Source organism: Boleophthalmus pectinirostris, unplaced genomic scaffold (genome assembly GCF_026225935.1).
Source record: "Boleophthalmus pectinirostris isolate CB_2022bp ecotype Guang Dong unplaced genomic scaffold, ASM2622593v1 HiC_scaffold_4, whole genome shotgun sequence".
NCBI classification, from domain to species: Eukaryota; Metazoa; Chordata; class Actinopteri; order Gobiiformes; family Gobiidae; genus Boleophthalmus; species Boleophthalmus pectinirostris.
This window is the reverse complement of record NW_026571353.1, coordinates 41920370-41932869: the sequence shown is the minus strand read 5'-3', so window position 1 is coordinate 41932869 and position 12500 is coordinate 41920370. Positions and strand designations below refer to the sequence as shown.

The following is a 12500-nucleotide window of genomic DNA, read 5'->3' as shown; positions in this document are numbered from 1 at the left end:
CCAGCACACCTGCCAACAGAGACACCTGTCAGTCACCTGCCAACAGAGACACCTGTCAGTCACCTGCCAACAGAGACACCTGTCAGTCACCTGCCAACAGAGACACCTGTCAGTCACCTGCCAACAGAGACACCTGTCAGTCACCTGCCAACAGAGACACCTGTCAGTCACCTGCCAACAGAGACACCTGTCAGTCACCTGCCAACAGAGACACCTGTCAGTCACCTGCCAACAGAGACACCTGTCAGTCACCTGTCACACTGTCAACAGAGACACCTGTCAGTCACCTGCCAACAGAGACACCTGTCAGTCACCTGTCAAACAGAGACACCTGTCAGTCACCTGCCAACAGAGACACCTGTCAGTCACCTGCCAAACAGAGACACCTGTCAGTCACCTGCCAACAGAGACACCTGTCAGTCACCTGCCAACAGAGACACCTGTCAGTCACCTGCCAACAGAGACACCTGTCAGTCACCTGTCAAACAGAGACACCTGTCAGTCACCTGCCAACAGAGACACCTGTCAGTCACCTGCCAACAGAGACACCTGTCAGTCACCTGTCAAACAGAGACACCTGTCAGTCACCTGCCAACAGAGACACCTGTCAGTCACCTGCCAACAGAGACACCTGTCAGTCACCTGCCAACAGAGACACCTGTCAGTCACCTGCCAACAGAGACACCTGTCAGTCACCTGCCAAACAGAGACACCTGTCAGTCACCTGCCAACAGAGACACCTGTCAGTCACCTGTCACAACACACTGCCAACAGAGACACCTGTCAGTCACCTGTCAAACAGAGACACCTGTCAGTCACCTGCAACAGAGACACCTGTCAGTCACCTGCCAACAGAGACACCTGTCAGTCACCTGCCAACAGAGACACCTGTCAGTCACCTGCCAACAGAGACACCTGTCAGTCACCTGCCAACAGAGACACCTGTCAGTCACCTGTCAAACAGAGACACCTGTCAGTCACCTGCCAACAGAGACACCTGTCAGTCACCTGTCAAACAGAGACACCTGTCAGTCACCTGTCAAACAGAGACACCTGTCAGTCACCTGCCAACAGAGACACCTGTCAGTCACCTGCCAACAGAGACCCTGTCACACTGTCAGAGACACTGTCAGTCACCTGCCAACAGAGACACCTGTCAGTCACCTGCCAACAGAGACACCTGTCAGTCACCTGTCAAACAGAGACACCTGTCAGTCACCTGCCAACAGAGACACCTGTCAGTCACCTGTCAAACAGAGACACCTGTCAGTCACCTGTCAAACAGAGACACCTGTCAGTCACCTGCCAACAGAGACACCTGTCAGTCACCTGTCAACAGAGACACCTGTCAGTCACCTGTCAATCATAATACACCTGTCAGTCACCTGTCAAACAGAGACACCTGTCAGTCACCTGTCAACAGGGACACCTGTCAGTCACTTGTCAACAGAGACACCTGTCAGTCACCTGTCAACAGAGACACCTGTCAGTCACCTGTCAATCATAATACACCTGTCAGTCACCTGTCAAACAGAGACACCTGTCAGTCACCTGTCAATCATAATACACCTGTCAGTCACCTGTCAATCAATCATACACCTGTCAGTCACCTGCCAAACAGAGACACCTGTCAGTCACCTGTCAACAGACACCTGTCAGTCACCTGTCAAACATATTCACCTGTCAGTCACCTGTCAGTCATATTCACCTGTCAGTCACCTGTCAGTCACCTGTCAGTCATATTCACCTGTCAGTCACCTGTCAGTCATATTCACCTGTCAGTCACCAGTCAGTCACCTGTCAGTCATATTCACCTGTCAGTCACCTGTCAGTCACCTGTCAGTCACCTGTCAGTCACCTGTCAGTCATATTCACCTGTCAGTCATATTCACCTGTCAGTCACCTGTCAGTCACCTGTCAGTCACCTGTCATTCACCTGTCAGTCACCTGTCAGTCACCTGTCAGTCACCTGTCAGTCACCTGTCAGTCACCTGTCAGTCACCTGTCAGTCACCTGTCAGTCAGTATACGTGGTGCTGTGTGTGGTGGAGTTTTAACGTTTGTAAAAGTGACTAAATAAAAATGTGGTGAAATCGATTGGACGAGCCCAAAGTTTCCAGTTTCTTTTGAGCCAATCACTGCAAACCTGAACAACGACAGGTCCACCCTGCGCCAGGTAAAACCACAACAGGTGAGGAACATGTCCATAAACCAAATCTGAGCGTTCAGGGGCCTTATCAGCCACAGTTTGTTTCTGGTTCTGATATTGTCAGATTTTAGTTTTGGGTTTCAGACATCGTTATTTGTGTGGTTGTTGGATCCAAACAGCGGAAAACGACTCGAGAAATGTGTTTGTGAACTTCATAAATGCAAAAGTGAATCAGATGTGTGTGACTCAAACCTCTGTTCAAACTGTTTCTCTTCCCAACAGAATTGAAAAATAGTGAAAGGTGAAGGTGATGGGCAGGATTGATCCACAGAAGAACCAAAAAGGAAACATTTGTCTGACTAAGAAATCATCCCGAGTTTACAGAGAACATTTTGTATGTGGAGCGACGACAAAACAAAATCCTGATCCCTCGTTTAACCTGAGTTATGAATTTAAAAGGTCAACACCAAAGTGAAAGTCTCCAACTGTTCACCAAGAAACACCTTCCACTGCAAAGACCAAGACGTGATGTTTGTGTAAAACCACAAGAACAAGAAAGTGCAGCTCAGTCTGTTTGTCTTCTGCTCTTCTCCATTAACAAACAGATTTTGTCTGTATTTGTGGTTATGGTGCCGTGTGCTCCACAGGGGGCGCTCACCTTCCTGCGTCTCGTGCCACACGATGCCCTCCAGGTTGACGCTGGTGCCCGGCTGGCAGGGGCCTCTCTGCGGCAGCTCGCCCTCCGCGCAGCCCCGCTCCTGCGTGTTCGTGCCCACGGAGCGAGTCCGGACCTGCTGCAGGAGCGACCTGTGAGACGACAGCGACGAGGACGAGGAGAGCAGGGGCTTATGGGTCAGAGACGAGGACAGGGAGGAAGAGAGGGAGGAAGAAAGAGAGGAGGAGAGGGAAGAGGAGAGAGAGGAGGAGAGAGAGGGGAGCAGAGAGGAGGAGAGAGTCGGAGGAGAACAACCAGAGCCCGGGCAGGAGGAGAGAGGGAACAGAGACTCCAGCTGAGAGACGAGAGGACAGAGGGAGACAGGGAGAGAGGGACATATAAAATATTAGATATAAAGAACAGAGATACAGACAATCATGGACCAGGATCTAAACCAGATCTGAGAGTCCAGCTTCAGCTTCAGACTCCTGCCTCAGGTCCGTTTCCTTCCTCTGAATCAAACACGATTCCAAACAAAACTCTGAACCAGGAGTTTGAAAATGAGACGATCATGAGGAAAAAACTCACAGTGAGACTTTAGAAAGACCCAAGTTTAAACACCAGTGCAGGTCTGAACCAGGTCTGAACCAGGAGGTCTGAACCAGGACTGAACCAGGTCTGAACCAGGTCTGAACCAGGACTGAACCAGGTCTGAACCAGGACTGAACCAGGTCTGAACCAGGTCTGAACCAGGACTGAACCAGGACTGAACCAGGTCTGAACCAGGTCTGAACCAGGACTGAACCAGGTCTGAACCAGGACTGAACCAGGTCTGAACCAGGTCTGAACCAGGTCTGAACCAGGACTGAACCAGGTCTGAACCAGGTCTGAACCAGGACTGAACCAGGTTCTGAACCAGGTCTGAAGGTGAACCAGGACTGAACCAGGACTGAACCAGGTCTGAACCAGGTCTGAACCAGGTCTGAACCAGGACTGAACCAGGACTGAACCAGGTCTGAACCAGGTCTGAACCAGGTCTGAGCAAGGTGCTGGTCTCTGCTCCTCTGACCCTCTCGTCTCTGTCCATTGTCACATCACTACACACTGTTGTCATCTCCATGGAAACGGACACACACCTAAACAAAGACCTGAACCTGGTCCAGGCCTGGTCCTGGTTCAGGTTTAGTCCTGGTTCAGTCCTGTTCCTTCAGGATTCTCCCGCTCAGTTGTGGTTAAACGTTTGTGAGGAGACTGAGGACACTCACGTGCACGCTCTTACTCACACGTGCACGCTCCTGAGCCACAGACACAACGACAACAAAAGACCAGGACTCGAACCCACAACCTCCTCACAGGCTAACCACTCTGCCACAGGCCTACAACACATCACCCGGACCAGGACTGAACCAGGACTGAACTAGGACTAAACCAGAACTGAACCAGGACTGAACTAGGACTCAGCTAGGACTAAACCAGAATCAACCCAGGACCAGGACAGAACCACAACCAGGCCTAAACCAGGACTAGATCAGGACTAGACCAGGATTAGACCAGGACTGGACCAGGCCTGCACGGGGAAATCACACAAAGCTTCAGTGTCAGAGCTCCTGCGCGGCACGGCGCGGTACGGCCCGCTTTGTCCCGCTTTGTCCCGCTTTGTCCCGCTTTGTCCCGGTGTGTCTGTATTGTGTTATTGTCCTGCTGATGTCCGTGCGTGCGCGTGTGCGCGTGTGCGCGGGCAGACAAAGCTCGGGCCTGAGGCGGTGCGCGCTCGTACCTTGTCCGGGGCTCGGTGTTTCTTCGCCGCGGCGTCGTCCTGCTGCCGCCGCGCCGCGCCCGCGGCATTGTTCGCGTTGCCGCCGCCGCCGCCGCTGTTGTTGTTGTTGTTTTCCGCCATCGCGCCGCGGCTCTGCGCGGGTCCCGGACGAGGCGGTGACGGGGGGCTGCGCGGCGGGAGGAAGGCGCGCGGCGGGGAGGCGGCGGAAGAAGCGCACACATCACTGTCCCGCTCGCGCTTCCACGACGCGCGGAGAACGTTTCGGTTTTTGCGCTCATCTTTGCCCTTGGCGTCACAAAGCATGTCTCCTCCTGAGCCCGCGCGCCGTGTCCCCGTGCCGAGGGCGGACAGGGGGAGAGGAGGAGGAGAGGGGTGAGAGGAGGAGAAGGAGAGAAGAGGAGGAAGAGGAGGAAGAGGAGGAAGAGGAGGAAGATGCGGGCAGGGCGGCGCGCTCAGGGCCGCGGATGCTGGAGACGCGGCGGTGGCTCCTCCATTCACACCGAGACAGGCCTACTGCGCATGCGCACAGTACTGTAAACTATTTTGAAGAATCACTAGAGAAGAATTGAGTGAGAATCGGCTCTTCATAAAAGAGAGGAAGAAGAAGAAGAAGAAGAAGAAGAAGAAGAAGAAGAAGAAGAAGAAGAAGAGACGTTATCAAATAGTGAAATGAACCAACGAAAAGATTCAGAATGAAACAATAATAATATAAAGTCCATAAGTTACACACATACACATACACATACACATACACATACACACATCTGTGACATGTGCTCTGTAAACAGACTCACAACAGACCAGAACCAGACCAGGACCAGACCAGACCAGGACCAGACCAGGACCAGACCAGACCAGGACCAGACCAGACCAGGACCAGACCAGGACTACAACACTGATGGTTCTCTTCTCTGATGACTTCACTCTGAGCCCAAGAACAGGAACTATGTCCAGGACTAAACCAGGAATAAACCAGGACTGAACCAGGACTAAACCAGGACTAAACCAGGACTGAACCAGGACTAAACCAGGACTAACCAGGAAACCAGACTAAACCAGGACTAAACCAGGACTGAACCAGGACTAACCAGGACTAAACCAGGACTAAACCAGGACCAGGACTAAACCAGGACTAAGGACTACCAGGACTAAACCAGGACTAAACCAGGACTGAACCAGGACTGAACAGGACTAAACAGGACTGACCAGGAACCAGGACTGAACCAGGACTAAACAGACTAAACCAGACTGAACCAGGACTAAACCAGGACTGATAAAGTTGAAGCTGTAAAATCTACAGTTGTGTTTCTGTATTATCTCCAGCAGGGGGAGCTCTTTGAATTAAACACACACACACACACACACACACACACACACACACACACACACACACACACACACACACACACACACACACACACACACACACACACACACACACACTGTTCAACCTGGTTTATAAAAGTAGATTTTTACACATTCAATTTTATCTAAAATGTCCTGCTGTTTAGGTCATTTTTTCCACTGGTTCAGTCCTGGTTTAGACCTGGTTTAGACCTGGTTTAGTCCTGGTTTAGTCCTGGTTTAGTCCTGGTTCAGTCCTGGTTTAGTCCTGGTTCAGTCCTGGTTTAGACCTGGTTTAGACCTAGTTTAGTCCTGGTTCAGTCCTGGTTTAGTCCTGGTTTAGACCTGGTTTAGTCCTGGTTTAGTCCTGGTTCAGTTTCCTGGTTTAGTCCTGGTTCAGTCCTGGTTTAGACCTGGTTTAGACCTAGTTTAGTCCTGGTTCAGTCCTGTCCTGGTTTAGTCCTGGTTTAGTCCTGGTTTAGTTTAGTCCTGGTTTAGTCCTGGTTTTAGTCCTGGTTCAGTCCTGGTTCAGTCCTGGTTTAGTCCTGGTTTAGACCTGGTTTAGTCCTGGTTTAGTCCTGGTTCAGTCCTGGTTTAGTCCTGGTTTAGTCCTGGTTTACACCTGGTTTAGTCCTGGTTTACACCTGGTTTAGTCCTGGTTTAGATCTGGTTTAGTCCTGGTTTAGTCCTGGTTCAGTCCTGGTTCAGTCCTGGTTAGTCCTGGTTTAGTCCTGGTTCAGTCCTGGTTTGGTTCAGTCCTGGTTTAGTCCTAGTTTAGTCCTGGTTTAGAGCTGGTTTAGTCCTGGTTCAGTCCTGGTTTAGTCCTGGTTCAGTCCTGGTTTAGTCCTGGTTCAGACCTGGTTAGTCCTGGTTTAGTCCTGGTCTGGTTTGTAGGTCAGTGTGCTGGACTTCTGGACTGTTTACTCTGGAGGTAAATATAATGAGAGCAAACACAAACTTTAGACCCAAACATGAGGCTCTGGTCTGAGAACTGAACCAGGACTGAACCAGAACTGAACCAGGACTGAAAAAGAACCAGACCAGGACTGAACGGCTCAGATTCCAAAATAAAAAAAGATCCAGCGTCATGATGCTCCACAGAATTTTGTATTTTTGAAGTTCAGTCAGATGTTTTTTGTCCTGGTTTAGACCTGGTTTGGTTCTCGTTTAGGCCAGGTCTGGTCCTGGTTTAGACCTGGTTTGACCCTGGTTTTAGTCCACACTGGGACTTTTTGGGGCCCTGAGGTTTTTCATGTTTTGTTTTGAGTGAAAGTTGAGACTCAAAGAATCACGGGAAACCACCTCCCGACACACGAGACACGAGGAGGAGCAGACCCGATCTAGACCTGGTCTAGACCCTAGTCCTGGTTTAGTCCTGGTTTTAGACCTGGTTTTAGTCCTGGTTTAGTCCTGGTTTTAGACCTGGTTTTAGTCCTGGTTTAGTCCTGGTTTAGTCCTGAGTCCTGTTAGTCCTGTTTTTAGTCCTGTTTAGTCCTGGTTTAGTCCTGAGTCCTTTAGTCCTGGTTTAGTCCTGGTTTTTAGTCCTGGTTTAGTCCTGGTTTATCCTGGTTTAGTCCTGGTTTTAGTCCTGTTTAGTTTTAGTCCTGATTTTAGTCCTTTTAGTCCTGGTTTAGTCCTGGTTTAGTCCTGGTTTAGACCTCCTGGTTTAGTCCTGGTTTAGTCCTGGTATTAGTCCTGAGTCCTGTTTAGTCCTGGTTTAGTCCTGATCCTGATAACCTGGTTTTTGGCCCTTGTCCTGTGTCGTGGTCTTTGTTTGCAAACATGTCCACGCTCTGACCTCTGACCCCTGAGCACAAACAGACTCTGATTGGCCGACAGCTCTGACCATTCTCCGCGTCCTGCGCTCTGATTGGCCGCTCGCCGTAATCACACTTCAGACGCCGCGCTCTGATTTGCTCTCGTCCCTAACCACGCTTCAGACGCCGCTCTCTGATTGGCCGTTCCCCCCGTGGCCCCTCCCCCTGGCGCTCTCTCTCTCCCCGTGGCTCAGGTGAGTGTCAGTGTCGCACGACCGAACTCACGACTGCAGCTCAGGACCTCAGGCCAACTTTTATTTATGATTTTATTTTCTGGATAAAAGTGAAACTAAACCATGAACGAGACTCAAGAGGAGACGAAGAGGAGCGGGCGAGGGCCCAGAGCCGACCACAGGGACCTGTGAGTGACAAAGACCTGGTTTAGTCCTGGTTTAGTCCTAGTTTAGTCCTGGTTTAGTTCTGGTTTAGTCCTGGTTTAGTCCTGGTTTAGTCCTGGTTTAGTCTTGGTTTGGTCCTGGTTTGGTCCTGGTTTAGTCCTGGTTTAGTCTTGGTCTAGTCCTGGTTTAGTCCTGGTCTCAGACACCTGAGACGGTCACAATAGACCGGCTCTCGACTCTCAGCTCAGATCGGGTTTTGGTTCTGGACTTGTTCTCACGCTCTCGGTTAAAGCTGCAGTGTGTCACTTTTTTACCACCTGCTCGTCTCTATGGAGACACTGGTGCTGTGTCTGGAATGTTCCACAGTGTGGCATTAAAATCTCCTAGAACTCTGGCGGCTTTATTGATTTGTCTTTGTTATTTGGGCTGATTGGACCTGATGAGGCAAAAACAGAATTATATTTTTATATTTACGATTTATAAAACATTTATTTTCTGTTTTGATCTTTGTGTTGGAAACAGTAAAGTTGAATCATGATTTACAAAAACATGTTGGAGATAAATGTGGACACATGTGGACGAGTCCAGGAGGATAAACTCTGACATTTATTGACTCACATTTTAAAGCTGAAAATCCCTCAGACAAACAGGGATTCTTACAGTGAGAGGGCTCGCCTCTCCACAGATCTGACCCGTAATTGTATGTGTCTGTGTAGTGTTTCGTCATCTCAGATCAGTGTGACACAGATTGGTTTGTTTACCTCTGGAGGGCGGAGACTAAAGTACCAAAACAACAACCCAAAAAAAAAACATGCAGCATATTGTCCGGGAAGAAAAACTGATGAAGGTCGATTAAAAACAACAACAACAACAACAATAATGATGATGATGTCACAAAGTGGCTCAGGTGTATCATGGGTTTAACTTTGAATATTGTTTCTCAGGTTACATTTTTAAAACTTCACACAGTTTAGTTCACATTTCTCAGAATCTTCTCGCTCATGTTTCTGCTGAAGCCTCCTCAGATCAGGACATTTGCCAAACTGTGAGTGTACGAGGTTAGACTCAGTTTGGTCTTTTAGAGTCTCCGATGTTTCCACATAAAGACCAAATCCTCTGAACACCGCTGATTTTGCCGCACACTTTTACAATCTGGTTCAGACTGTTCTTATCGTTCACAGATAACCAGATAAAACCTACAAATAAAACTAAAAGTCAACAAACTTTTGATACGTGAAATCCCTCAGACGCCAAGTAGAATCCAGGGCAAAGGACAAATTCAGTTTGTCAACTCTGACCCAGATCTGCACCTCACTGTCCTCAGAGGATTTAGGTGGAGATGAACGACAGACTGAGGTCCTTTTAGATGGAGAAGAACAGCAGACTGAGGTCCTTTTAGATGGAGAAGAACAGCAGACTGAGGTCCTTTTAGATGGAGAAGAACAGCAGACTGAGGTCCTTTTAGATGGAGAAGAACAGCAGACTGAGGTCCTTTTAGATGGAGAAGAACAGCAGACTGAGGTCCTTTTAGATGGAGAAGAACAGCAGACTGAGGTCCTTTTAGATGGAGAAGAACAGCAGACTGAGGTCCTTTTAGATGGAGATGAACAGCAGACTGAGGTCCTGTGTTGCTCTCGTCTGTGTTGTTGGTTTGTTTGTAGTTTGGTGTTTGTCCTTTTTGTGGACCAGTTTCTGTCTTAAACTTTTGATAAAGGAATGAACTTCCTTTAGTCCTGGTTCAATCCGTTATCAGTTTTTTTTCCATTTTTCATTTAAAGACAAAATCGAAAACTGAAAAAAGGAATCGTTGTCTGTTTTTTTCATTTTGATTTTGGAGACAAATACTGAAGAAAATAGTTGTTTTTCATTTAGAACATTAGAACATCAGAATATTTGAACATCAGAACATTTGAACATCAGAACATTTGAACATCAGAACTTGACTTAAATCTCACAGGAGTCCGTTTTACTTGCTGTAGGAGCTTTAAATGGACCTGAACGTTCTGCTGATGTTTCTCCACAGCTCAGATGTGGAGGGCGGCTGTGAGGAGCGACTCCGGGTCAGCAGAGCCACCAGTGACCCGCTCCACACCCACACCCAAGACCGGACCCAAGACCCAGACCAGGACCCGGACCAGAACCTGAGGAGGAAACCGGCTCTCGTCAGGTCTGCGTCTCCATGGCTCCGTCTGGTGTCGCCGATGTGAAACCCGAAGGTCAAAGTTGAAAGTTGAAGGTTCTGTTTGTGTCCAGGTCCAAGACGTTTGACCCGTCGCTGCTCCGAGAAACTTCTGAGGCCGACCCGAAGATCCAGAGGAAGAAGTCCCACTACAGCCAGGTACGGAACATCTAACCTGACCATGACCCAACCAGACCCTCCAAAAGAAACCACACTCAGAACAACCAGACCCACAACCCAACCACCCTCAGAACAACCAAACCACCACTCAGACCAGACTCAGAAGAACCAACCACCCAAACACACTCAGAACAACCAGACCCACCAACCCAAACACAATCTCAGAACAACCAGACCCACCAACCCAAACACACTCAGAACAACCAACCCACCAACCCAAACACCATCAGAACAACCAGACCCACCAACCCAAACACACTCAGAACAACCAGACCCACCAACCCAAACACACTCAGAACAACCAGACCCACCAACCCAACCACACTCAGAACAACCAAACCCACCAACCCAACCCCAATCAGAACACCATCTCAGAAGAACCAGACCCACCAACCCAAACACACTCAGAACAACCAAACCCACCAACCCAACCACACTCAGAACAACCAGACCCACCAACCCAACAAACACCTCAGAACAACCAGAACCCACCAAACCCAAACCACAACTCAGAACAACCACCAGAACAACCACCAACCAAACACCATCTCAGAACAACCAGACCCACCAACCCAACCACACTCAGAACAACCAAACCCACCAACCCAACCACCAACTCAGAACAACCAGACCCACCAACCCAACCACACTCAGAACAACCAGACCCACCAACCCAACCACACTCAGAACAACCAGACCCACCAACCCAAACACACTCAGAACAACCAAACCCACCAACCCAACCACACTCAGAACAACCAGACCCACCAACCCAAACACACTCAGAACAACCAAACCCACCAACCCAAACACACTCAGAACAACCAACCCAACCACCACACCACACTCAGAACAACCAGATTAGTTTAGATGTGGTTTAGTCCTGGTTTAGTCCTGGTTTAGTCCTGGTTTAGTCCTGGTTTAGTGTCCAGCAATGAGTGGAATTACTGAAAAAGAAAAAAAAATGGATTTAGCCCAAAATGTGAAAACAAGAAAATCCCTCTGTGTAATCAATTTATGTCAACAAAGTAACTGTAATCCAATTACCACTCACTGAAACAGTAACTGTAACTGAATACAGTTACTCGTAAATACCTCCGCCAAGGAGGTTAGGTTTTGCTGGCGTTTGTCTGTTTGTTTGTTTGTCTGTTTGTTTGTTTGTTTGTTTGTTTGTTTGTCTGTTAGCAACATAACTCAAAAAGTTATGGACCGATTTTGATGAAGTTTTCAGGATTTGTTGGAAATGTGAAAAGGAAGAACTGATTTCATTTTGGGGCTGATCCGGAAGAAATCCTGGATTCTGGATCACTTTGAAATTTTAGTTAACATTGTGGTAAATGGGGCCAAAAATGTAGTTTTCTCATTATCTTCTCGATTAATTATTGACCAAACCCCATGAAATGTGACTCAGGGATGGACAGTGGGATCCTCTTTCATATTCCAAATTGAAAGATACGAGACAAATATTTATGGAAAACACAATTAATATGAGGGGGACTGTAGTCCTTGGCGGAGTCTGCGCTCTCTGAGTGCTTTTCTAGTTAGTACTCTGATTACTCTGGTACATGTAATCTGTTACTCCCCAACACTGCATACAAGTCACATTTAACTGGAAATGTCAACGATCTTGCTAAAAAAAAATCACATTTCACTAAAAAAGTCTGAATTGAGTGTTAAACCCTGCAGTCTGAACGGAGAGTGAGGTTTTTCAGGACTGTCCCACATGTGTGTGTGTGTGTCTCTGTTATGTCACTGTCCTGTGGGTCAGTTAACACTGTTATGTGGACAGATGTAGGGTCAGTCTAAAGCCCAGTCTGACCCTCACCTGTCGCTTCACCTGTCGCTTCACCTGTCGTTTCACCTGTCGTTTCACCTGTCGTTTCACCTGTCGTTTCACCTGTGTGTCGGTGCTTCTTGTGTTTCAGCTCTCAAAGACAAACGGACACTATCATAAAATATTTAAAGAGATCAGCAAAGAAGAGCAGCTGCAGCAGAGTGAGTACTGAACAAAAATACTACTACTACTACTACTACTACTACTACTACTACTACTACTACTACT

The 12500-nt window shown here is 48.4% G+C and overlaps 2 protein-coding genes across 2 annotated transcripts in view; one reads left to right on the top strand and one right to left on the bottom strand.

Annotated features, from left to right (window-relative positions):
- Positions 1-2912, bottom strand: part of znf608 (zinc finger protein 608) — a gene marked incomplete at its 5' end in the record, with an annotated part of 33177 nt that extends 30265 nt beyond the window's left edge. The window contains 2 exons of the mRNA XM_055161987.1: positions 1-9; positions 2807-2912. The exon at positions 1-9 is cut by the window's left edge and continues 79 nt beyond it. Coding sequence (XP_055017962.1) covers positions 1-9; positions 2807-2912 — 115 coding nt within the window. The remainder of the gene's footprint in view (positions 10-2806) is intronic.
- A 5045-nt stretch (positions 2913-7957) lies between these two features.
- The window catches only part of LOC110168953 (GRAM domain-containing protein 2B), a 21121-nt gene continuing 16578 nt past the window's right edge, over positions 7958-12500 (top strand). The window contains exons 1-4 of the mRNA XM_055161858.1: positions 7958-8102; positions 10103-10246; positions 10333-10417; positions 12364-12433. Of these exons, the coding sequence (XP_055017833.1) occupies positions 8038-8102; positions 10103-10246; positions 10333-10417; positions 12364-12433 (364 nt within the window). The 5' untranslated portion in view covers positions 7958-8037. The remainder of the gene's footprint in view (positions 8103-10102; positions 10247-10332; positions 10418-12363; positions 12434-12500) is intronic.